The sequence below is a fragment of the Pelecanus crispus genome, chromosome 9 (genome assembly GCF_030463565.1).
Source record: "Pelecanus crispus isolate bPelCri1 chromosome 9, bPelCri1.pri, whole genome shotgun sequence".
Lineage (NCBI taxonomy): Eukaryota > Metazoa > Chordata > Aves > Pelecaniformes > Pelecanidae > Pelecanus > Pelecanus crispus.
Window position 1 is genome coordinate 39636903 of NC_134651.1, and position 27991 is coordinate 39664893.

The 27991-nt window shown below is 36.8% G+C and overlaps 1 protein-coding gene across 1 annotated transcript; it reads right to left on the reverse strand.

Moving 5' to 3' along the window:
• Window positions 1-553: 553 nt before the first annotated feature.
• Window positions 554-27835, reverse strand: CCDC180 (coiled-coil domain containing 180). The gene is made up of 37 exons (XM_075716980.1): window positions 27767-27835; window positions 26992-27176; window positions 26050-26132; window positions 24166-24275; window positions 23941-24069; window positions 23642-23752; window positions 22518-22613; window positions 22117-22280; window positions 21781-21900; window positions 21027-21106; window positions 20245-20333; window positions 19601-19723; window positions 18801-18974; window positions 18154-18269; window positions 16680-16806; window positions 16200-16239; window positions 15871-16100; window positions 15055-15272; window positions 14399-14574; window positions 13100-13280; window positions 12434-12580; window positions 12013-12157; window positions 11688-11804; window positions 11174-11272; window positions 10698-10811; window positions 9809-10008; window positions 9018-9088; window positions 8084-8216; window positions 7452-7526; window positions 6463-6529; window positions 5980-6121; window positions 5383-5543; window positions 4442-4579; window positions 3119-3230; window positions 2770-2875; window positions 2090-2228; window positions 554-685 (listed from the first exon to the last, which is right to left on the reverse strand). Exons 1-37 carry the CDS (start codon window positions 27833-27835, stop codon window positions 554-556), a joined length of 4719 nt encoding a protein of 1572 aa, XP_075573095.1.
• Window positions 27836-27991: the final 156 nt, after the last annotated feature.

A 27991-nucleotide genomic window follows, 5' to 3' on the forward strand; every position in this document is an offset into this window, starting at 1 on the left:
TTGCAGATCAACTATTTCAGATTCCCAGAACTGACGTAGCGAACTGCGAGTACAGCTTCACTCGGCATGTGAAGAAAGAGAGGAAATCCGTGGGAAGGGCTTCATCTGTGCTGAAGAAGAGGTCTCCTTGCTGGATTCCATTATTAAACAGGCTGCCTTTAACTATTTTAACTTCAGACTGCGCTATGACACAGACATATTCAATCACACCTGAGTCTTGAACATGAACTTCAGTACAAATCCACTGCTTGGGCTTCTAGCTTTTCAGATTCTCATATTACAGCTAGCGCCATAATGAGTTAACTTTACTCTGGCTGAGATCTGACTAGGAAGCACTGCACAAGAGTCCGTTTCGTTTACAGCACATTCGTCAGATTTTTTATTTCAAGCAGCAAAAAAATAGCTCCTTTCACCATTGCACTTGCTCAGTGCAACAGAAATTAAAAAAAAATAGAGAATTCTGTTGGACTAAATCTATAACATCACTGATATTAGTACAAACTTGTCAGTTTACACCAACAATGATGAGGACATCAGCAAAATTTGACTGATCTCATGTATAGAGTTGCTTAATCTTCTGGATGGATCGATTCCACCAATCTTCCCAACGCTGAATTGTCAGCAGCTGAGCTGTGCTTTCTTCCTTGATCTGGGCAAACTGCTGCTCAAGTTTACATTTGTATTTCTGTATAAACAACAACAACAACAAAGGACAAAATTGGTAGTAATGAAATATAATTTTACTTTGCCTAAATCCAGGTCCTGATCCACTGTGTCAGAGGATTGCATACAGGCCACTTATTTTCTGCCTTTGACAACAAAACTATATGAACAATGAATTATTCACTGCCTTCCTTCTGTGTTCCTTTTAAAGACTTCTGAAACTAGATTATCAGCAATATTTAAATTTTGCTAAAAATGCAAGACCTTCATCTCACTTCCATTAGCTCCTAAGATTAAAGAGCTGCCTTCTCTAGAAAAGAGAGAGGAAAGCATGCATCTCAAACACAGAATGCACTCTGGCTCTTGCCGGAACTTCCTAAGTCATGAATATGAACTGAACTATTACAAAGCTGCTAAAAAGGTAGTTCACCTAAACAGAAACCTGTAGACTACCATGAAAACCACTTTATTAAAGAGTCCATGCTCCAAAATATAAAATACTGTATTTTTAATGCAACACACATTCAGGAAAATATTTCTGTGGTATGCATTTACTGTACCATACCTTGCTGACAAACTACGTTCGCTTCAAAACTGTACTGTAACCAGGTGCTTAGGTACCATAACTAGATACATAAAACACTCATGCAAATTTATAGTTTTGATGGCATTTGCGATTGTTGACAGTGTATTTTATATTTCTGTATTCAAATCTATATATTTTTTAAAATTAATTCAGTTCACTGGCAGTACGATTACTTCCAGGACAGACGCATGAACACTGACCATTTATTTCCAAATGATTTAACATAAGAATATGCTCCTAATTGCTGAACACTACTGTTTCGCAAGCTATTGTCAGTGCAAGTCAGAGTCTCAGAGTTGTCTGGAATGTGCTCATTCTTCTAGCAGACTTAGTGAAGAAAGAGTGATCAGTTTTATGGTGGAAACAATGATCTGTGGTGGTTCAGGATGTAAGACAGGTGTGAAGTATCCTGCAAGCCCTTCACCTTTTATGGAAAAATTGGCCTTTGTGGTCTAAGGCTAGAGCTGGAGACTTTATAAAGAAAGGTGAGTGAAAGCAAGCTGTATTGAAATGGCATTGTGGCAGCAGCTACTTTTTGAATTGCGATGCTGCTGAAACGCATGAAGTGTCACGTTTCTGACACCATCCATGCTTCTCCGATGAAACAGTTCCCTATTATAATGTATCTGAATGAGAGGGCTCCTCAAGAAACCAACTCTGTCTGCTTTTGACAACATCACAAAGAAATGGACACAAGAGAGGATTTCTACACACGGTGAATATGGCTTTAAGATCTGAAAACACTGTGTCTATTAAAAACTTATACATAGCTATAATTTTCTTCTTAAAAAAACCCATAGCAGTAGCAGCCCCACTCACAGTCCTTTCCCACAGACCGACCTCATATACAGCATCTCTTGCTTCTACTGCTGCTGCATGGCCCAGTGTAGTCTTAGCTGTGGTAACGGATGCAGTTTCTCTGCAAAGAATATACTCTGAATTGTCTGTAAGAGTAGTCATGGGTATTCCTGGCCAAGTCCTTTAAAAAACACAAATCAACCAACCAAAAAAGCCACATGAGAGACAAAGTTAGAAAAGAGAGCAGATTATACTAATTCATGTTACTTGTACTTAAAGTGCAAAAGATTAAACAGTTTCTTTAATCTCCACAAAAAGATTGCCCTAAAAACTACTTTATTTAGTACAACCACCTTTTCTTTTAAAACGTCAGGATCTCTGCACAGTAAATAGAGTTCCTATCTTCTAAGTGAAAATACACAGTATATTCATAGATTTGAAAGTGTCGAATTGATAAATAGTGGCTAGCTATAAAATTGAAATTGTATTGCTTTACAATACAACACGTAATTCACTTTTATTTATTTGGACCCATTGCTATTCTTTCTTTAAAATCACCACCCACCCAAACTGCCCCATAACTAGTTAAATGGCATTACTGTTGATGAGCATAATATTCAGCAGTTTCAACGAGTGCAGCAAAAACCGAAACTGGTATCAGACACTGTCCTCATAGAGAAGAGAAATTACATAGAACAGTGTTCACTATCTTCAAATGTTACCTCCTCCCACGTTCAATTAATTGTTTAACTTCACAGGTTTCTAGAGGAAGTCCAGCTTGTTTACGGCGGATTAAAGTGGATGTCTTCTCTCTCGGTATTTCAATTTCTGGGAGATAACAGAACATAGAGTCAGCAGCAACAAAACAACGACAGCAGTACCATTGCTTTGAAGTAACTATATGCAGCTAGATGCTCCTCACTTTCCAGAAATAGCTTTGCATGCGCAGTCATGCAAATCTTTCCATTTAAAATACTACAGCATATAAAAGTCTCCTCTTCCTAGGCAAAGTCTGCTGCAATCTTTCAGAAGGAAGGGGAGGGCTGAACAAGCAATCTCTTCTTTACTTACTTGCTACTTGTACATCATCAATAGTGACACTTTCATCTAATTCCAGAAGCAGCTTTTCAGTCAAGGCAGCTAGTGCAGAAACAAAGTTCTGAGCACACTCAGCAGCACAGTCCTGTTGGGACATTGGAGACAAGTGAGAGGAATTCCTTTGATAATTTGATCTCCCCTCCTTTTAGTTCAGCTCCAAAAGAACTACACAAGTATCCAACCTTGACATTTTGCAGCAGCTGCAGATAACAGACATAAGGCTCTAAGTTGCACATAAAAGGGTCTAAAAGTGCCTCTCTGCTGTATTCTCAACACGACCTGATTACCTAAGTACAAAAAGCTATAGAATTCATAGAATCATAGAATCGTTTAGGTTGGAAAAGACCTTTAAGATCATCCAGTCCAACCATTACCTACACTACCAAGCCCACCTAAACCAATCAAGGGTAGACTAGACTAAACCATATCCCGAAGTGCCACATCTACCCGTTTTTTGAACACAATTCTGTGTATAGTTCCCCAGTAGTTGAATATTTGGGTTAAGCATCTAAACGTGAGAAAAACAGCTACCTGTAAACGCATTCTTCTGCCCAAATCAAAGGCCATTTTGGAATTCGGGTACTTTGGGTGGACGTACTTTGTCCAGGTATTATTCTAAAACAGGGTGTGTGTGTTTCTGTGTGTATATAAAGAGCTAAGAGGAGAAGGAGATACTACTTCAGAATTAAAAATATATATACTCTGCAGACAGTACAGAATTTCGAGTAAATGGCCTGCGAGAAGTAAACAAAGAGCTTTAATGCTGGGGAACTGACCTTCAATAACCCTAGAGGATGGAGCGGTTAAAGTGTTTTGATTCCTGAATCTCTCCTGTAAAATTCTGCTTGTTCCAGTTCTTAATTTTATATAGAAAAACGTCAATTATTTGCACTAATGAAATGCACACAGAAAAAACCCTTCCAGGCATCTGTTGTCTGCAAGTAATGTAACTAACCAGAGGATGTCACTGTTGCTCCCAATTTAGACTTATATCCAACAATTCTACCATTAAGAGATAAGTCATCTCTTCCTCAGTATATTCTATGAATGATACAAAAGATCAGTTAGTTCCACAATAAATCTATGCACGTGTACACATGCGTATACATTTATTTATATATTGATCTAATGTTGATAATACATAACTTAAAAGTTGAAAGATACATGAACAGGATTGCCTGAAACTGAAAACGTTTTCTAGTTTACTTTTGATGGGGAGGAAAAATGTATCCAAGATGTACTCTCCTTTCCAAATGCAACACCCAAGTTCATATTAAGCAATGGCTTTACAGTTACCTGCAGCATCTGTGTGTTGAGATTAATACCATCAGCTTGGTCTTTTTGCCTTTTTATTTCCTCTTGGCACAAAGTGTCCAGCTGAAATAAGTTGTCTGGGTGTCCCAGAGAGGGATGTAACCGATTCTTGTGCACAGCCTTTAAGTAAATACATAAGCAAGAAATGCCTTCAGTAAAGAATGTGCAATTGAGTCATAATAAGGAAGAAGTAAACCCCACACTTATATAAAAGTATTCAGAAAGACAAATTAATTTAGTGCATTCCTTGGCTGTCTAGAGAGAAATCTTGCAGTGCAGTATATACCAAATTGCCTACCTGCTGAGAACAGGGCCTCTGATCTCACCTTGGGTTTTGTTTTCAACAAATAATAATCTCTCCTACCAAGTGGTAAAAAAGATACTGTTTATGTCTTTATATTTGTATTTTTTCCTGACTTTAACTTAATACTCAGAGGGACAAAATCTCAAGATACTACTTTGTAACATTTTCTGCATGGTCTCCATTATGATTCTGTTATCAGTTCTGATATTACCGGATAAAATATAACTCTTTTTTGAAAGATAGTAAATAATATTTCATTATCCATATGTCATAGTACCTACAAACGGGTGCAGCCATACATTATGAGCTGTATAGCCATACCACAATGTCACAGCCCTTAAAGAGTGTACTATTTAAGTGTAAGATGACAGGCGGAGCTGTACAAGATATAAAGAGGCAGCCCAATGCTGGAAGCAGTGAGAGAAGGGACTGAGTTACTAGAAATACAAAGCTTCCAGCAGAACTACACAGACTAACTGCAAACGGAAACTAAATCTGCGGGTAGCTCAGCAGTGAGTGATTAAGCAAACAGTGAGATTAATAAAAAGAAAATTTTATAATTCTGATGCATTTAGCATTGCTTACACTGGGAGCATTCCAATATGTCCATGATACATACCTTCACACTCTCCCAGTCTTCCAGCTGTTTATTGAAGAGGTGCCAAATCTGACCAGTGGAATTGCTGAGCTTCTCCTCGTGTTCTTTTAAAAGACTATCAACTGCCAACTGGGAGACATAAGGGAGCTGCTTCTCAAACAACTCCAACTGATCCCGAAATTCTTTTGGAAAAGACAGGGCGTTTATGTGATGAAGAAGTATTCGTTGCAAGGCGGGGGAAAAAAAACACAAAACAAAACCCACTCAGCTGAGTTGAGTGTACACTGCAAGGGTCAAGCAATGGAATTTTCTCTCACAGAGATTCTGTCCCTGCCATTCCTTTTTCTAGGTCCAATGCTTTGAGAAACATACACTTAGTAAAAGACATGACCTTGTACAGGTCCTTCAACATAGTCCAGTGCTCTTCTGCCATGCTTTTTGTAGCTGATAATATATAAAAGAGAATACTGGCCCAATTTCCAGTAAAATCAACCAGCATTTTTCCACTGAGTGTGATGGATTAAGCAAACTACATAATTCTTGATCACTGCAATTTTCAGTTTACATAATTGAAAAATTACATACACAAGAAATTAAAAGGTAACTGAATGAATTTACCTATAAGACAGGAATTGTAGTAAACATCTGTCTGACTTTGGTATAACAATAGATTCTGTTTGAGCACTTCTGCACAGTGTTCAAATGTCTCTGGCAGATCTTCAGGCATTGTGATTTGAGGTTTCTCTTTTTGGTAGAACTCCTTCAGGAGGTAAAGATAAAACAGAAACGTTGTTGATAATACATTCAAACAAGTCACATCTAGGCATCTAACAGTAGCAGGGATACGTAAGGCTATCAACCACCCTCTTATTTCAGACCAGTTTTCTTCCTCTGATTCTGAAATGTTTAGTTAATATTTATAAAGAAACCTGTGATTAAAAATACACTGTGTCAAATACTACTTAAAAATGAGATGCATTGGTGAAGAAAGGAAAAATTTTGGATGGCCATCCAAACATTGTAAAGAACCGAATTATTTAGCTGACACAGGAGGAGACCTATGAAAGCAAAAGAAGACTGAAGAACACAGGGTTTTCTTACCTCAGCAAGGCAGAGCAAGCTGTTATTACCTGTCCAGAGAATATTCATAATAATCCCCTTAAAAGTACTGAAAACAACAAAAAAAATTTTTTAAATTGTAAAAAAGACAAACACTCTGTAAAATGATCACATTGGCAATATTTACTGTTTTTCAAGTATTTTGTTCAGGTTTATTTTAATACATTTTTCAGAGAATACAGAAACAAATATTCAGAATGCCTAAGAACCTTCACCCCCGTTAGTACAGATTCTCTTCAGAAGAAGCAAGGACACTGAGATATTGTAAATGCTTACTGGAGAACACCTCCATGTCACTGGAACAAAAAAGCAATCTTAGCCAACGTCCTGTGCTGAAAACTTACCTTAAGAGCTTCCCAGGCATTCTGAAGGTGGGTCTAGCTGTTTACTGGAAGTATTTTGAAACACAATGTAGAACAAAATTCCCAAGCACTTAAACATCTTAGGCATTGATTTTAATAGTTTTGCATGGCACATATGAAGTATCTCTATTCTATATAATACAACTGCACATATCAAGAAAAAATACGATCATTTTCTTAGAGGAGGAGAATGGAACCATTTAAAAGTCACCTCCTAAACAGTTTTTCCTTGTTTATTTATATAAATGTAATATTGAGCACAAGAATGTAGTGTCATAAAATTTATTGATCTTCTTAGAGGTGAAAATAACTGAAAGACAAGCTATTTTATGTTTTCCAGCCCATTTTTTGTAAATGTACAAAATGGGCTCCATTGAGGCCACACATTTTAGATACTAAACAGAATAAAATGGATGAATTTTATGTTCACTATTGTTATGCTGCAAAAAGGAACTGTTCTGTAAACACTTTGACGCTTAAATATCAAGGTTAAATACCTCCAAATTCAATGGTGAACTCCATAGTTCATGATTACAAATGAAAAAATAGATAGATAGATAGGGTTTTTTTTCAGATTAACTTCTACTTCTGAAAATATACATGACTTACTCAGACTCTGGAGGCTTCTCTCCAAATATCTGGAATTTCTTGTCACTGATAACTGGTCTGGTGTATTTCTGCATCCTAGGGAGGCCAAATGTTAATTTGAAACTATCTACAAGTATTTTCCTTCTCTGGCTGATAATTTGAGCTAGTCAGTCATATGATGGACATGAAACTGAATAAAAATTGGGAAAAATATAACTCTAAAACTAGTATTATATGAAAATAATTTTTTGATGGAAAAAAATTCCCAGGATTCTCTCCTCAACAGCTCTCAAAACTTTTCTGCTGTTTTCACTATTACAGTAGCTCATTTCATCTACCTTTGGACTAAGCTGAAGACATACTACTTAGACAGCAGACCTGAAAATTAAGCCGTATTGATTTAAGAGTGTGGTTAGTCTGTATTTCAACAACTTCGAAATACAAAACAGCAGCAGATGAAGGAGAAAAAGAAGAATGTTTTTCCAGCCAAAATCTGAAAAAAACATGCAGAGCTGATCATGAGGACATAAACAGGGAAGATACCCCAAATGAGAAGCACTAAGAATTTTTCAAAGTACAGGCACTGGACAAAGTTTAGGTAAATTTCTGCATAGGAATGTTCTAAGTGAAATTCCTCCTTTCAGGTGTCTTACCTTTGTTTTGGCATCTTTTTCTTAGAAGATGAGTTCTTGGTGACCTGAGCTGCATAGCTGCGAGTAGCAGAGTTCTGAGAACCTTCATCAGATAAATTTAAGTGAGAATTATTCTTTGATGTGGGAAGAAATGCTTTATGCTTTATATTTAACAAGGAAAGATGAAGAACATTGTATAAATGCCAACTGAAGTCTTTTTTATATGGTTATACAGTTTGTGTTCTCATTTCTATGACATTTCCTTACAACATTAAGGGGACACCTATAGGAACAATAATTTCTGGCTAACAGAACTGAAGTAACCCAGCAGTGGCAACAGCAATAAAGGTTGTGCATTGGGGCACGAGTAATGGGAATGTCATAGAAAATATGTGGTAGATTGGAGGAGATTTAACAACATTAAGGCAGGAAATAAGAAAGAGAATAAATGGGCTACATTCATAGTCTTGGCTGTGATGGGGACTTAGGAATGTGGAAGAGAGAGAGAATATCTTTGGAAGTGGCTGGAGGAGTCAAGCTCTGGAGAAGAGAGATGAGGAAATGGGAACACTAGGTAGGGAGGGTAGGGAGCAGCTGGGGTTACCTCTGCACTCACCTTTGAGTGAATGATAATACACTGTGAGAAGGATCCCTGATCCCCTACAAATTTTCATGACATCTCTTCTAATTCTTTTCTCCACCCCTTTCCACTTTTGCTCTCACAAATATGGGTACTCTTTATAAAATTGTTATCTCATTCTGCAGCTTTCATCAGTTAAGAGCCAAAAATCATCTTATTATTGCAAAGTGAAGATATCCAAGAAAAAAGTTGGGATGCACAACTCTCTCGGAGCTAGCATGTAAGCCACTGGCCTGGAACATGCTAGACTGCTCAGTGATATGCTAGAACTACAATTTAGATTAATGTAATGTATTGAAAGAAATGCTGGCACACCTGGTCCTAATGAACGTGAGTGATCATGTGTCTCCCGATTTAGGCCTGAAGATTTTCTGGACGGCTGAATTCTGAAACAAAAAAAAGAGCTAAGTGGCTATTGAATACCCTGCTATTTGATATTATATAGAGAACTATGTAAGTTCTCTATCCCTACACCATGTGCTAAGTGCAGTTAAATTTCCGAGATAATATTTAATAGATAGGATTACCTTGACAACAGACAGTGTAAATACTTTCATAGGACTAACTAATTGTTTAACTGGAATTTTGGAATTTCTACAAGCAAAACTGCATTAAAATATTTATTTGCAAATCACACATTTGTCATACTGTTCATTTCACACTCTGTATGTTCATTCAACTATGTAGCATGTAATCACATTTTAAGTAAAATAAGGCTCTAGAAGACAAAAATTTAATACCTAAAATTTATCATAGCACTATCAACTAAATGTCACTTATTGTTCACAACAGGGTATTTTTGGCTATTAGAAATATTGCTCTTAAAAAGAAAGCAGTCTCAACTAGACTGATTTTAAAGCTAGACTGATCAGAAAGTATGCAGTAGTACTACCTACGAACAATATATTCAACAGTTCTGTATATACAAAGGTAAACTACAAAATATGAATTATTGAAAAGCTTCTGGAACATAAATTTTAAAAATACCGTAGTGAAGCCCCTTGTAGTATTATCATGAGTCTCATGAAGAGAAGAGGTATATATAGCAAAGAAAATATAAATAAAGATACTGACAGAAAAATACCTTTAGGCAAACAAGTACTTACTCAAGTAAATTCTTGATAACGCTTATGGATAAGTCATCAACTGCAGACTTTCCCATTCTGCTTGGATTTAACAAAGGAAATTTGACAGGATCCAGCCCCATCACCATCACTTTGTTCTCATCTCTGAGACACTCTGTTCGAATGGCAACAGCAATTGGACCTCGTAACGTAACATCTGTTGCAAGAGGAGTAAAGGCCTCCTGAAATGGGAAGAAAAATGAAACCCTGTTGACTGTAGCAGGCAATTAGTGAAAGCATTACATGTAGCTACTGATTGCTGAAGCAATCTTCCAAACATACACTATTTTGCTTCACAGGCTGAAAGTAAGTTTTTTATAATTCTAGCAGTAATGTTGTTACAGCTATACAACTCTGGGACACTTAAAAGTAGTTAAGAGTAGAGTCTCATCATTATCATAAGCAGTACTTACATATATACCCTTAAAACAATGATCCACTGTAGATTACAAAATAAAGACAGACTTTCCAGACAAGAAAGGGGGGAAAAAAAAAACCCAACAAAACACTTGATAAAAAAAAAAATCTCTTCAGGACACATTTGAGTTTGGTTTTTCTTTTAAATTATTTAAAGAAATCCATGAAATATGTATCTATGAATAGTGCTACACCTTGAAAATAAACGCTTGTGAAGAACTGAGCAACTCATTGTGATGCTGCGCATCTTTTAGTAAATTCAGTGGCGACTGATTGACTCAGCCTCTTAGAAGAGCTGAGCTAATGAGACAATGTCTTGGACAGCTTGGCATAATGCAGCTTCTTTCTTCATTTGAAAATTCAAAGCACAGATTCTGAAAAAAACCTTTAACATATACAGATAAAAATTCACTCAATATTCAATAAAAGATGGAGAACTTAAATGCTATCTTACATTATCATGCGGGCTTATTGCTTTTACTAGCAAGCAGTCAAGATACTGGCTCCTCTTTTTCAGTTCTTTCAACACTACTTTGGCAAAATCACACAACTCTTCAGGAGTCAAAGCCTGAAAGATATGGTAATACAGATGGTATTTACTAAACCAGTCCTTATCTCAGACTTTTCAAATATGCTGACTGACACATACAACATCATTTGACTCTGTTCTGTCACCATTTTATTTACACATCTGTGGAAGCAATGAGATTGTATAGAGGCTGAGGTTATTGTTTGGCAAACAGGAAAACAGGTACAGGTCCCTCCCGAGCAAAAATTCTGTGGTAAAGTACTCTTTCCACCCACCCCTCAAATGTGTATAAGCATAAGTCTATCTTAAAAATATTAGTTTATACATTGTACAAACATGCACAGTGAGTCAAATTAATACCAAGTCAAATTAAATACCATTTTGTGCTGATAAGAACTTACTTCTTTATCTGTAGCAGGATGAGCACAAGCATCTATCTTCTGATGGAGCTTCTCCAGATAAGAGTTTAATGTCACTGCCTGCAGACTGGAATTTTCTACCTAAAGCAGAAGCAGATATTGGTGAAGTGAAATCCCAATCAAGAGATTTTCAGAGGCTGCACTTTGAAACCACTAGATTTGCTGGTAGAAACACTCAATCACTGGTACTCAGAGGAGAAGTTGAAAACAATAATCACAAAAGCAACACTTCATGTCCTTTACTGCACCACACAAAAATGCTGGTTTATTCAGATGTACATACTCAATGTGCTGCAAGACCACAGTGTTCCAGCATAGCTGCAGCGGTAGTACAGACATAGTTTTAAGCTCATAATGACAGAAAATGTGTTCTGAATGAATATAAAAAGTCACTTAATGTTTGTCCACTCTGAATTCAGCCAAAAATCTCTTCAGTGGAATAAAAGAGAAATTATTATAATTCATTTAAACAAAGTTCTGAAGTTTCTGCTTGTACCTCTGATTTGATTTGCACTTGTAGATTTGTGAAAAATCGTCGCATCTTCTCCATAAAGACTCGATTCATAAAGAGGTAATGGAACTTTGTTTCAGCCTGGTTGATAAGTTCAGTAGCCTTTAAGAATGCCAGAAACAAGAGACAGAACCAATTAATTTTCACTTTTTAAACTTAAATAGTAGAACTCACCATTTCTACTTATTTTTTCCATCATGTAATTGCCACACAGAAGAGTCTTACAGTCCTAATCTGGGAGCAGGCTGATTATAAATCACATCAATATGCCAATATAATACAAAATTTGAAAGAATGAAACTCTACACACCTGCTCCAAGCAGCTCGATTCCATTTTCTCCATATCTGCCTTGATTACACGTTCAAAAGAGCCAATATGCTTACTTTCTTCCTGAAGACGCTTGCTGAAAGACTTTACCTCCTCAGGAGAAAAGTTACCTCCCTCCAAAAATAATCTGAAAGCAACCAGCAAAGTAAAAGCAATTGGCTAGGAGCTTTCCTTTTGTCAAAGACTATTTTATCTAAGCAGACCTAAAACATAGGTATCAACACAAATGGGATGAAAACAGTATAATAACTGTGGCTTAACAAAATATATTTCTTTTTTTAAAATAGCAAACTAGATGAATAACAAAATAAACTTTAATTTTACTGTTCTGCCCATGCGACAAACACTGATGCCCTGAAATAGGTAACTATTTATAAACAACGCTCCAATGAAATCTCTATACCTGCAAGCTTTGAGAAAATCCACATTTGAATCCCTTAAGTTTCCTAAAGCTTCCTCCAAATAGTTCCGGTAACTCCTCAGGGAAACCTGAATCACTTCCAGATGATTATGTAGCTCTGAGTGCAGACTGTTGCTGAAAGAAACTAACCTAACAGCAAATAATAAAAGACAGGGAAAACATAGAAAGAAGAGCACACATGATGATTCAGAGACTGCTGGCTGTGAAGACATAAACAAAGTCTGAGAACTCAAGAGTGTTTTAGTATTCTGAAAGCAACTCACTGAACTATGATTGTTTTGATGAACACTCTGAAGATATCAGCAAGCAGTTGATGCTATTGAAGAGTATCCTTCAAAACCAATTAGTCAATTGCTATTACTGTGCAGGTTCCACAAACTGGAGAAAATCTAAACAGATGAAACATCTTTTCTGCTTTAAGACTGCCAGCAGTTTGAAAATACATGAAAATTGTCATCCGTTCAGTACTGATTTTAATTTCTTCAGGGAGAGATAAAGGAAACAAAAATTCTTTACATTTTTTTAAAGTTTCATGAAGCAGTCTTCATTGAAGAGTAATGACATATGCAAACCAGGAACATCTCAGACAGCAATCAGGGGTATTTAACTACGGAAATTCACAGCCAGCAACACCTGTGGCACACTTACTTCTCAGTCATAGGAGCACAGTGGAAGACAGACTCCATGTCACAGATTCGTGAATGTAAGTTTTTGATGATGTTATTTTGCTGATCACAAAACTTGATAAATTCAGCTCTCTCCTTTTCCAGAGCTTCTGCCAGCCCTGCACAGTGGCACTCTAGACACTCTTTGTGAAGCAACAGTTCCACTGATAAGAAAGGAAATTTTACAGCATGGTCATTATTCCCTGTTTACTGTGGGCTATCACAACACTAGCCGATCAATTATGAGAAGCAGTGGTAAAATAAACTCAGCCAGATCTCAGAGCGTCTAAAACGTACAGATAAAATACATCCAATTCTGTTTCTTCGACTTTTCTCCTGTGTTGGACATATATCCCTGGCAGCTCCTAATCCATTCAAATCACAAATGTCTTGTTTGCTGTAAGCCCTCTGTTTCCTTTATTTTCGGTCACTGCTGACATCTCCATTATCTCTCTGTTCTCAGTCTTGTAATAAAAATAAAGGATTTTTTTTTTTTAATGGAAAATACACTTCTCCCTATTTTTGTGTGGGGGGAAAAAAAAAATCATTTTTGGTCTCCCTTCTGGAATGATAGTTGGATAAATCAAGAACCAGCCAATCAATCTCAGGAAAACTGCCAGAAAAGGCACCTGTGCTCTTTGCAGGAAAAAAGCAGAATTGAAAAATTATTTCCCTGTTCTCCCAAAAGAGAATTTTTTTAGTTTTTATGTTAAAGACCAACAAATCTGTCTTAAATAATTTTTTTCCCACCAGAAAACCCTGACACTTCTCATACAAAAAAAGAGTTCTGATTAGTGGCCAATCTGTAACTACTCAGTGATATTTCACATGGCTAAATCCTTCCTCTCCTGTATTCAGAAGCCAAGCCCTGGCATTTCATCTCTCCCAATACTTGCTAATTCTTTTTCTGCAACACTATTAAAATTATTTTTTGTACATTGCAAACTCTTGTTAAATAATTTCAAGGAGAATGAGGATTCACAAATACTGACAATAGAAACTGAATGTTCTACATCTTTTACAATCAAGTCATTGATCAAGGCACTGCTGGGTATTTTCCAAACATAACATAGCACAAACCAGTATGAGCTATAGAAAAGAGACATCTTTTCTGAAATATATGAGTAGCATATTATACTAGGAATTAGTAGACACTCAACTGCTTCCTATTGTCCTCTACTACCGAGTCAACTGATGCTGAAACAGATTTTGGTCCCTTTATGATCGTCTCTAAATGAAGACATGTAATGCTCAGAGTAAAAAAAAAAAAAAAAGTCGGTACCAGCTCTAGCATTGTAGATATCTGTCTCTATATTCTCCTGCCTTTGTTGATGCAAGTGAAGACGCAGCTGAAGTTCTGAATTCAGCTCCTCTTTCTTGGCAGCTACAAAGGCACAGGAGTTGGACAAGGACTCTGCAAACCATTTCTCCAAGTGTTCAAAAAAGCAGAGGCGAATCCTATGATTGAAAAAGAAATATTTAAGTGAGCAGCAGTAAGTAATAAATAAGAATTTATTAGATATATTAATTCTAAGAATTTAACTTCTGACTATAAGAAGATATGGATTCATTACCATTTGCACAATACTGGTAGAGTTTTTGAGCTGGCTGCATACTATGGAGTACCAGGCATTTTATCTTCATGGCTCTGCAGGGAATTTGGGCAAATTACTTGCCTTTCTGTAATATGTTTTCTCACTAAATAATTGTCTGTAAAATATGAATGTTCTGTAAGAGGTAAACGCTTGTGTGGTACTTCAAGAGCCATGGATGAAAAGCAATATAAAAAATTTCCCTTATTTTTATCAATTTGAAAAGAGGAATAACATCAAAATAATTAGATAATTTTTACACCCTTAGTCTAATGTTTCTTCTAAACAGCTGAAATTTGTCTATTACCTAAAGGGAAAGAAAGAACATAAGTTGTTTCCTACTAACCGTTTCTTCAGCTCTACAAACACGGTTTCTTTGATAAGTACATATTTCAGGTACATAGGAAGTGGTTCTTCTTTTTCATATTTTGTAAAATAAGTCTCTGGGATGTCAGTCTTTCCTGCTTCTTCAACTCCAAGAACTGTGTAAGAGTTTCCACTAGAAGTGGAAAAGGTCTCAACGGCAATTTCAGTGCTTTCTGCCTTGCTGCTGTTGAACATAGCCTAAGAAACAACTGGAAATCATCATCTGTTACCTTTAAATGTATAAGCATAGAATCAACAGTGCACAAGCTAATGTAAGAATTCTAAGGATATTAAGAATAATGTTCTCATTCTCAGTTTGGACAACATTCATACAGAGAATATGCTTGCACGTCTCAATAGCCAGAGTCATCAATGTTTTAAAAGGTTTTTGTTATGGTAATAAATTCACGTAACTAAAGACCTGAAAAACTAATACTTAGATATAAATACAGCTTAAATCATTCACCATGGGTTAAGAATACTATGATGAAAGACAGACATTTTAAAAAAAAATTCTATGCAAAAGGTTTTTACAAGAGTAAAAGCAGTGCATAAGGAATGGTTGTAAACTGTTTTATACACTCCATTTCCCCATAAAAAAGATCTAAAGCCCTGATAGTCCAGAAATAAATGAAAACAATAAAGACTCCCACGTGCTTTGTGTACAAACTAAATCTAATCTACTTTAAGGAATTTAGACTTACCTCAGCAAAAAGACGACTTCCTATTCATCATTATTTTGTGCAAGACTTCCTTCACCTTCATTCTCTTGTTCACTTACCTGTGTAAAGCTTACCCTCTGTTCTGCATGCTCAGTTTCCTCACTTTCATGAGGAATACTCTCCCCATCTTCTTTTTCCTCTGTTTCTTCACTTTCCTGTGCAAAGATCTCCTCATTCTCAGCTGTGTTTGTTTCTTCATTTTCTCGTTGACAACTGTCCATCTTTTCCTCTCCTTCATTTTCTTGCACAATGCTCTCAGCTTGCTGGTCCACCAGAGGTTCAGCTTCTGAAGCCGTAACTAGTTCTTTCCAGTTAAAGCAGAGTTTTACTGGTCACAATCCAAAGAAATACAGATTGAAAAACAAGCAAGCAAAAATACCTGTTTGTACCGTTGAGGTATTACCTTGATCTTGGAATGTGAAGTCTATCTCTCCTTGCAAGTTCTAAAAGCAAAACAACAACAACAAAAACCCACACACAATTTAAAAATAAGGATTTGCTTGCTTATAAGAAATCCATGTTCCTTCTCAAAATATATCTATTTCAATAAGATATGATAGTCTCAGATGGATCGCTTATCTTCTAAGGAAGTTGTAACACTCAAATTGATTAGTATCACTTTGTTACCCTGCTGTTTTCTTTTTAAAAGGCAAGTGAATTTGCTGAAATGTAGTTTGTAACAGGACAGAGTTAAAAGTATGGGACAGAGGAAGGTTTTGTATTTCCCCCCTCTATTTCTACCAAAAGCACTTCAGTGCTATGGCCAAAACAATGCTTTAGTTTATATAATCTAAATTTTAAAGCTAATGTAAATTTTCCAAAAAGTAAAAAAATTAATATGTTGGTAAGATTTTAAACCAGAAGAAGTTTGTTTTCTTTATACCTGTTTGAAGATTTCCTTTACATTAAAATGCTGGCTGATGGATACACTGTAAGAAATCAATTCCTGCAAAATAGCTTCTGGGTAAGCCATTACATTATCCATTAGAACTTGTGTGAATGTCTCATACCTGTCAAATTTAAGGTCACTGCTTAAAAGACTCAAGTATGTATAGAAATAAAATGAAATATGACTACAATGTCTTTAAATTCAAATCTAACTTTTTGACCAATATCATAAAACCTTTAGGCTAAACATTGTACTGTATCTCTTTAGCCTGAATACAATCACATCCTGGCTTGTTAGTAGAGATCGGTTCATTACAAATATATAAATATACAAAGGTTAAGAAATATTCACAATAAAGTATTTCAGATCTTTCATTTTGGATGGGAAACCATTCAAGACCTGTGCTTACATAAGGAATATTAGAAGTGAGAGGTCAAATTACTGTCTCTCATGTTATTTCTGTATCATGCTCAGCTGTGACTGAAGCTTTTTTGGTTTATTTTCATTTTACTTGGAAATGAAAACTAATGGTTCAAGCTGAGTCTTGATTCAAGAAAAATGAATGTTCACACCTGTTTTCATTTACATTTACATTCGCTTTGTTTCCTATATGAAGATAATTATGGGGAATTTATGTATGTGTTCAAATGTTCAGACAGATTACGTTCCATCTCTGCAACCTCTCACTGTATTTTCACTCACCTAAAAAGGTACGTTACCTTTGGGTTTTTTTAAATTGTCCTAATGAATATGAAGAGTACTGAACCAACAGCTCTAAACACAATTACAGTGTGAGGTGTGTGCATGTATGTGTATCTGCCTCTCAGGTCCACACCACTCTTCTAATATGTCTCTGATCTAACAGAAAGAGAAGACGTTCTGGGTGTGAAAATATAACTGCTTCCTCCCTGGCTATCGAATCCTCAAACTTTCTGCTAAGATCTTCAGCAAGGAGAGTGGCATGTGCCAATTTTGATGTGATTTTTAAAGATGCAAATGCCTGATTATGAGAAATGTAACAGAAAAATTACTAAAATATGTACTTTAGCTATCTAAAAGTTATTAGTAACTGCTAGTCCTTGCAACTTTGAAAGAGATCAAATCTGTGAGCACAGGTGATGGCACAGACCTACTTTCTGATCCCTGTGATTCAAGAATCTGAGCTACTACTTTTACCTTCTGAATAAATAGTTATCCCACTGGCATGGATGACATGGTATACTACATAATAGTACTGTTCTGGTGTATTTTTTAAATGATACCAGTCTTCCTTAGTCTTACTTCTAAAACGTGGGTATTATTTGCCTTAACCTTGTTCAATATGGAAATTATTTTATTTTACATTCTTACATGAAGTAACAAGCAGTGTTTTTCCACACCTTCACACTACAGCATAAACAAGACCTAAGTAATACAACCAACATTCAAATATGCTTTACTTTTTAAGTTTGCACTACAAAATTCATACCTAGCTCTAATGTCATCTAAAGAAGAAAGGGCGTTCTCCAAATATTTCTTCAGCTTTTCTTCAGAGCTCGCTGTTCTCATTTTATCCAAAATGATATCAAGATTAGCTTCCATCACCTAAGGCCACATAAAAAGAACCCAGTAAAAATGATTTAGTAATTACTAAAATGCTTCATAACTATTTAGGATTCAAATAATTTAATTACATACGTATATTCTACACCAAGAAGGGAAGCTACCTTACCAAAACTCATGTACTATGAAGATCTTTCATAGATAGCAAGCATCTGACATTGCCACCCCAAGTTGCATGTTATACCTATAATATGAGAACTTGACATACAAACAAGACTCTATACCTGCACAAGATCTTACGAGTAATAGAAACTTGCAGCCATTTAATACATAAAATATAATCTTTATCATCATTGCCATATCAGGAATAAGATATGACTGTACATTAAGTGTGAATCAAGCAGTTAGCAAAAAATGTACCTGACAGAATGAAACCACCCTGTAGAAATTCCAGTATAAATGTCAAAGATTACGTTTCAAATTTTATACCAGGTATTTTGAATTCCAGAGGGTTTTCTGCATTAAGAAGTCCTTTCTTTACATCATACCACTTCCTTGTTTTTACATTTATACCTGTATTAAGTTATCCTGTTTCCATCTGCATTCATCTAATTTCTTCTGAAATTCACCTTCCTGCTGGGACAGTTTGAGCTGATGGACATCCCAGAGACCCATGGCCTCCTGAAAATAGCTGTACAAGTCTCTACAATTCCGCTCGTTCTGTTTAGCCAGCTCCTCAAAGTCTCTCTAAAGAAATACATTTAAGTGAACCCGTTACTATTAAACTGTTTGCGGGAAGGTGAAATGAACGAGTAAGGGGACATATGACATGACAAAAGGCTGTCTGGAAGTACACCATGAGTATTCAACACGGTCTCTTCTATTTGGAAAGGAAAAAATAGTCCAAGTAAACTGGATAGGAAGGTGGATTTTTGTTCTAGAAGCTGAGAGTATCAAAACTTGTTTATTTTTCTGGTACTGTAAAGTACAGAATCACCAAGTTCTGCACATGCCCTGAAGTATCTGGCCATCTATCATTTTAGGAACAACTGCCCAGTCATTTTCATGTACGGAATCATAAAAGATAGGATTGAAAGAAATTTGGGAGATCATTTAAATCTACTCCTCTGCCTCCAGGCAGGATGGGATAATTTATCCCTGACAACATATTATAAATATAAACCAAACAATTATGAACTCTTCTCCTTGAATCACACCAAACTATTTTATTTGTGGGGCAGGTGTTCGGTCACACTACGGACCTCTTTCTAACATGACATCAATAGCCTAGGATGCATATGGCACTTCAGGCAGTAGCACAGGAAGAACAGACTGCTCCCAGAGAGTAATAAAAATAAATGTAATAAACATACATCCATATGCCCCAGTTCTTCTTCAAACTGACTTTTTAGTTTCTCAGTCAACTGAAGTAAGTCAGAATTCACAACTTCTTCAGCCTCTTTTTTTGTGCAAACATTCAGATTCAACAGGTTATTCTAAATGAAAAGAAAGCTGAGTTATTAACATGCATATAATATAAGAAATATTGTGTGGCTTTCAGAGAGTGTGGCTAAATTTAGTGTCTCTTCTTTTCTTGTGAATGGATAGAGAAAGATTCAACCCCCTAGATCGCACATTCTGTTAGTAAACAGTACAATTCTATTTGGACACAAAGGTAGAAACTAAGGCAGAACGGTGCAATTTCTTTCCCAAGGTAAGACAGGTTTGGCACAAAGGCTGAGGGTTCTGACCCTGCGTCCTCCACCTAAATGTGGGAGAGTACTCCTTTCATTATTGGCATTTGTTACTGCTTTTACACATTTCAAGTACAAATACTACATGCTACTGTGAAACAAAATGGACAGTAAGTTTTCTAACAGAATAAGAGAGAGGTAAAAAAGTAACTTTACTTGTTATCTCAATGTTTGGTGGATCCTCAAACACGTATTACTGTAACAACACATTGTATACTGTCACCAATAATCCTTCCAAGAATTTGCAAAGCTACGATACTAACCTTGTGTAACTGCACCTCTGCCAAACATTTTTGCTGGACCATCTCATAGTGGGTGCGTATTTTCATCATACACTGCACGTTGTGGGTATCTGAAGGATACGGAAGAACAGACCATTGTAAAGATTTCCATGTTTCACAGTGCAATGTGAAATGGCAATATGACAGAAGACCCGTGCTGACACTCAGCACAGGTAATATATCCCAGTAGCATCTTCACACTTGTACAACACTATCAACCAATAAAACAAGATGTTTTCATACAAATCTTTTTACCATTATGCTTAAAAGTAGCGAGTTATTTACAATTGCTAGCAACTTCTTTGCTACTATACAGGCTACAAACATTAAGACAGGATGTGTTCTGGAGACAGAGAAGGTAGACACACAGGGGAAGGCACACCACAGGACTCGGAGAAAGGAAGCATCTCAAATACTTCCCCTCTCATTCTCCAACAGGTAAAAAAGGGAGTATTTTTGTATGACTGAGAACTGATCTGCATTAAAATTAACCGTCTATTTTTCCCAGATTCATTCTAACCAAGTCGGTTTCTGCTAGGTCACACCATGCAAAAATGCTTGTGCTGGCAAAAGGGAGGTGATGCAATAGACAGCTTATTTTGGTCATATTGCTAGCGCAAAGCAACTTAGAAGGTACATGGAAACACGTGGAAGAATATAGCAAACACATACTTTCAAAGCAACTGTCTGACTCATTACTGCCTGGAAAAAAGAAAGAAAGAATTGCTTGAATTCCAGACTGTTTTTATGATTTCCCAACTTACCTATACTTTTGTTTAAATTCACCAAAGATGCGTACCATTCATTTATCTCAGCTTTCGTATGTGTTGGAGGCAACAAATCACTATTGAAATAGCAAACGAGAGTCAGATATCTTCAAACATAATCCAGTCAGTTCTTAAAGGATAAGACTACAAATCACAGTAATCATGCTACTGTGCTTTATTTTATTTACAGCCGTATCAGCAATGAAAATAAACCAAGATGACTGCTGTTTTTCAAGACCGCTGTTTACTGACAAGGAACTAACTGTAATCTTGTTGCTACATACATTGTAAAAGAAAAACTGTAACTATTGTAATGCATTGCATCTTCTTGTCAGGATGGACATTCAAACACAGCAGTGTTAGATTTCTATCAAGACTCCTTTCTTAATTTATTATATAAATCAAACTCCCACACAGAAATAATGCCTTGACAAGATCACCAATTTTTACTTATCTACGCATCCTTGTCTGCCCCTTTCTACTATGTTTCAAGTGTTAGTAAGATTTACTTTTGGGTTTCTGCATTGCTAGTCCTTGATCACCCACTATTTAGTGTAACTCGTGAACTGAAAACCACGAATGCATTTTTTCCATTAAAAATAGCTTTACAAAAGAAGTTTGTACAGTGCAGCAGTAATGCAGGGCCTAATTGCACACTGAAAGGGAGCAAAGTACATTTTGTAGTCAAGTCCCTCGCTAACACTAGAAAGAATTCTATTTTCTTTTGTTCCTGTTCTCTCTTTTGTCATACCCAAGGTTCTGCAAAATCTCCAGTCTCTCTTCACTAAGTAAAATCTGATCTGTTATCATATTTTCCATTTCTGTTTTCACAGTTGGGGGATTCTGTATTTCTTCATTTGCCATAAATTCTCTGTAGGATGGAAGAACACATTGAAGTAAATATCTGTTTGGGAAAATTTCATGTTTGAAATACTACATACCAGGTAAAAAAAGAATGCTAAGTTCTTTTAGCTTTTTAGTTTTATAATGGAAAAATGATAAAATATTACTGTTTACAGAAAACACAAGTGAACACTAGTCACTTTGTGTTATTTATACTCCAAAATACAACTGTAAAATTTCTGACCTGAAACTGTGAACTACATTGTTCTTTCGGATGAGCTTCCAGTCCTTGACTCTATCTTGCCATTTCAATCGATGTGATAAATCCCTCTTCATCTCTGATTTCATTAGATTAAAGAACAGCTTGTCAATTGCCCTCTGATTAGCCAACAGTGCTCTGTTAATCATCTGCATATCAAAAAATAAAGGAATAAAAGCAGCATATAACATGCAAAAAAAAAAAAAAAAGAAGAGGGAAAAATAATACAAATGATAAAGAATATCCTGCAAAATAGAAAAATCTCCTATATTGCAGTGATTGAGAGGTAGAAATAATGAATTTCAGCTGGAAAAAAAGACATTCTGGGAATATTCAGATTACTACCTTCTTGCAGGTAAAACAGACTCTCAGTATGAAAGATTTACCATGGCCTCATCATTCATGAACCTGTAAACATCAGCTGACAAGAAGAAGGAAATTTCCTCCAGTATCACAGTATACTTCCTCAGTACACCTGTTATCTGCGCAATAAAAGAATAAAGAATAACAACAACAAAAAAATCTGTATAACTCAAATGTCAGTTTCCCAAGTTAAGCAATGATATGAACAAGACAAATTTTTCCATTAAAATAAATTCAATTGGCTGACAGATTGAGAAGTGAATCTTAAAATACCTATCTTAAGTATCTTAAATACCAATTTTTTTAATAATTCATAAAAATAGTAACTGAAACATTCCATTTTGTTACTGCTGAACTGATTTCTCTTTAATATCTGTGATAATTGAGTGCTATGCAGACAGGCTGCAATCTGAATTTAAAAATCAAACCAACTTCCTTTCAAGTATCTGTAGTGAATCCACTGGTGGTTGTTTTAAGTGGACATGAAATTTAAGCAAACGTGGTCATCTCTGGTATTTTTTCATGACTAATCAAACAGAAAAGTTACTGGTGATACTGTTCATCACGTCTACATTACAAAGAGAGGACAAACTGACAGGTGTAACAGATAGCTTTGCCTACAAGGATAAAGCAGCAAGGACTTCCTTACAGACTATCCATTTACTTATCCAAACATTTACTGTGATGTCCAATGACTTTTACAGGTCAGGCTGAAGCCTACGTAACTGTAGCATGTCTGCTACTGATACCCAGCCTACCCAAACTAAAATCGGCTAAGGCACATCTGTGCACGCTCTCAGCTGCAGAATAGGTATGTCCCAACAAAATAACATTAGACCTGTTGACAGTTTGACCTAAATAACCTGCAGAAGTATAAAAGCAGCTCACATATTTCTTGCATCTTTACTATGGGTAATTGTGGAAGAAACAAACACCTTGTAACTGGAGAAGAAGTATCTTCTCCCGATTACATGGGTATAAAATGAGAGAATGATCTATTGGTGAAAAGACAGCAATCACCTACACAACAGAACCCCTGGCAGACCTCCGACTCCTGTGGAAACAAGCTACTCTTTGCTCTGCACCCAGCATTACAAGCAAATAATAATCTTATGCTTAATTAACAGCTATTAAAAGTGCAGCTCACTTTATCAGCTCGACTCCATTCAACCTTTTTTAAGGATTCATCCATTTCCCTAATCCACTTCCTTCTGGTCAAGGATTCCTGATGGATGATGTTCCACAGTTCTTCCAAACCCTGCAAGAAGGATTTACTCACAATCTCACTGAAAAGGAAATGTCAAAAAAAAAAATCCCAACCAACCAACAAGCCCCCCAAAACAAACAAGCATTTATATCTTAAAACTACAGCATGACATAAGAAGCTATGTTACACAGATCAGGTGCAAATAACTGAAGATGAGACAATGGCATGAGCTGCCTTACTTCAATCGAGAAGCCTTCCAGAATAGTGTCAAACTCAATCTTTTTAAACAGAAGTTCAATTTTTCTATCAGATTCCATCAGTTTTGTCAGAAGGAAATTTCCGGGCTCCAAAACAAAGGGTTCCATCTCCTAAAAAGGTAAGGAAGTCAGTCTATTCTTTTGAATATTAGGCCCTGACCTTAGTATAGCACTCCAGACTACCTGGATTACAAAATCCAGTCTTACCCTGCCAACGCAGGCAAGCTCATGATACATTGAGGTTAGCGCTTCTTCATGACGGCCTCGCCGGCATTCTGACAGGTATTCCAAGATGTCACTCTTCGTTTCCTCAGGAACTGCCAAGAAATAAATGAGGATGATGTAGCTTGGAACTGCTGCTGCAGAATACATAACTGTGGTGGTACATCACCCCCCCCGCCCTGTTTTTTTTTTGTTCTGTTTTTCCCCTTTACTTCATCTGCTTTACAATCTCAGGAATTCCAGGCCGCAGCTTTTGCGTAGAGAGTTGGTCAGTTAAGCGCCCCTTAATTGTACCAGAAACTCCTACATGTCTGGAGCAGAGAGCGGCCCTGTCCTTATCAAGATTCATATTACGGCTAACGAGGGGAACGAGAACAAACAGCTACCCCTGACAGCCTTGAAACAGGGTGGTATCATCACTGCTGGAATTCCAACAACAAGCCGACCTGAATTGTGGCTCGGATGGAAATTTACTGGTGATTAAAGTCAATCATCTCACAATCCTATAAACGGCAGTCCTAAGTGAGGCCCTTTGAGCTCTCCCGGACTGCTGTGGGCCGCAGCAGCATCTCCCTCTGATTGAAATGTCTCTCAGAGTCAGCGAAAACTAGCAGACTCCGAAAGTCTGCTGCTACCAGAACTCCATTGCTGGAGATTGACAACGGAGCCTGGGCTGCTGATATTCTTCACTCCCTGAGACTCTACTCTCGCCCGTTGAGAAATGCCAAGGCATTAGACGTGAGTATTTCACTAAACTCGAGGGGAATTTTTAACAGGTATACTATTTTCATATATGCGTTTAAGTTGTAAGTGTGCCTGCATGAATCAATTTAAGTAGCTTTGTAGATGTATGATTTAATTTTAAAAGGAGTTTTATATTGCTGTACTATTCTTATAGCACTACTCTCCTAAACTGTTGACCAAGTCTGGGACTAAGAGTGGGCCCAGCCGCACCTCGGCTCCTCTCTGAGGAGGAGTTTAGAAAGCAAGGGGGTCTAGTCTAAACCTCGCGACTCAACGGGAGGGCCCCCCCCACCTTGCCTTTATTCCATATATACACAATGCTTTTATGAATCATTTTAACTCGTTGTGATTTAATTCTCTTTTATGTGCTTCTATGTAGTAATAGAGTGAACCTTGCCATCTTCGAATCTGTAACTAAGTCACTGTTTTGATCAATTTTGTCTAATCACTTTATTAATCATTGATGATTGAGTGCTCTTGAAAATATTATAATTAAATTCTGCAATTTGCTACAAGTAAATTCTAACTGTTACTAAATCAAACTGTGTAAAGTCACTCATTCATAGTGCATTGACATAATCAGCAGGATTCACAGACCTGCATTCGTGACAATAACAGGCGCACAACGAGTCACTGAATCTGCACTGTGACCTCTGTAGTTTGTGCAGCTGTTACAGTGCGCAACAGCTTTCCACAGGAAGTGGTATCTATGCAAATATACATTAAAAATAGTAAAGCATATTTTAAAATTTCCTTTGATTTTATTAATTTGCAATTTTCAGAAGGATGAAAGCATGGAAGCTATGAACTAAGTTAAAGTATAATGCAAAAAACTGCAACTTCCAAGAATGAGATCTGCTTACATCGTAACTGGAATTCACTGTCTAAACACAAACTGTGATTGACTGACAATTTTATAACCATTTTTTCTATGAGTAGACTCTTCATCTTCAAAACTACTTACAAATCATCAAAAATGTGTCAGGTCATTTCTGAGCTTGATTTTATACTTTGTTCAGCTAAAACCATTATATGTATGGTGGTGTTCAGCTAAAACCATTATATGTATGGTGGCTCCTAAAAATGCAAATTAAAATATCTGACATTAAGGGAAATAAATTTTACCAACAAAATCAGGTAGGGATCCAACTTCTGCAGCTGCATTTACAGCTACACTTTTCCAAGCCTTTTGAAATGCTGTAGCTTCTCTGAAACAGGAAGAGAATAAAGCTTTGATTTGTACTAAATACTTAAGTCTAGGGATCTGCAATTGGTATAATATTCAATTTAATTGGCAAAATGTAACATTTAAGTGAACATAAGCATCATTCTAACTTCAAAGAATGTGGTTCAAAGAATTAGTGTTGCTTCTTCTGAGATGAATTGGACTGAGTAATTATCTATTCGGGGCTGATCACAACCTCGAATCTGCTATAATGGCATAAAAAGCAATAAAAGCTAGATTTAATACATGTAAACTACAAAGACATACACGCTATCTCTAAAAGGTATAAAAATCTATGAACTGTTAAGTAAGAACTAGCTAGAAATGTGGAAATAGCCTTTCTCTGCCCTCTGCTCTTCCCAGCAGCTGGGGCACTGTGTTTCTCCTTGGGAGAAGTGCGAATAAGGGTGTCATCATTCAGCGGAAGGGTTAGGGTGAAAAGGATGGATGCACTGATCTCTTCTCTCGCTCATGACATAATCATTACTGCATCATCATGTAAACCATTAACACAGTTTAAAATATAGTTCAAAAATATATAGTTCAAAAATATATATGACGAGGCTCGTGTCTAAATTGCTTTGAACAACAAAGACACAAAATTTATTTTTAAAAGAAAAGCCATACAATACGTATGCCATTGCAAATATTAGCCTGTAGATCTGCACTTCAACAGGCAGCAGCTTGTTATACTCAATTTACACCTGGCCAGGAGCAGTCTATTACAAGTCGTTAGTGCAGCGACCAAGAATTCAGGAGCATCTAGCTCCCAGTGCAAATCTTACAGCTTCATACCTATAGTCATGGACATATAATTGGGGTTTTATGCTTCTGTTCCCTACCTGTGCGATAGTGGCTTTTCTGCGGAGTCATTGGAGGGTGTTCTTTCAACACACTTCTGCTGGTAACACGGTAGTAACCTGGCATCAGTAGAAGTTTCTGAATCCCTAACCAAAGCGAGCCTTTCGCTCTTTGTGGAAAACCTAGTCTTGTTCCTTACTTTATCCAAAGAGCGTACTAAGCGAACCTTCAAAGAACCATAATCAGAATGGTTAGCGTTCTTTCCAACCTACTGAACAGAGAACAGTAACAAAATAATTGATAAAAACAGTGGGGGAAAGGCAGCAGAAGAGAAGGGTAAAATAATTAACACTACTTGGCACATACGTAACAATTTTCATCCAAGACTATTTTCAAAACAGGAAAACAAAAAGATATCCCCTTCCTCAAAGACGAAAACTGAAACAAACAGGATTGTGTGCCCAGCTTATGGTTACAAGAAAAGTCAACAGCAGAGTGAGAATGCCTGAATCTGGCTTACCGTGCCTCTTAGTTTATCTTTTACCGCTGCGTTACAACGATCCTGCTTTCCTTAACGCAAGTTCATGTGTCCTGATACACAATGAAGACATAGGAGCACCCGTAGATGCACTAGAAAGCATATGCTGATGATAACACAACTATTTTCTACTAAAACACACACAACCCAGAAAGGCTGAAACTGACCTCTGGCTGAGGTCACTGCTTTAACAGCCAGAGAACAACCAACCAACATAATTAACTCATATGGCTTTTATCACTTTCTGTTTTGGTTTTTTTTATGTTTTTTTTTTTTACCTCATCCTCAAAGATCTGTTTGCAGACGTCCCCGCTGGGAACGGGGCGCACAACCCCCACCGGCTGCATGCGGCTCGGCACAGCCGCCGTCCAGGCCCGCTGCCAGAAGGATCGCGATTTGCGAGCTAGGGGCCGAGGGGGGAGAGAAAACAGAATCACGGAATCATCGGATCGTTCAGGTTGGAAAAGGCCTTTAAGATCATCCAGTCCAACCATTAACGGAAG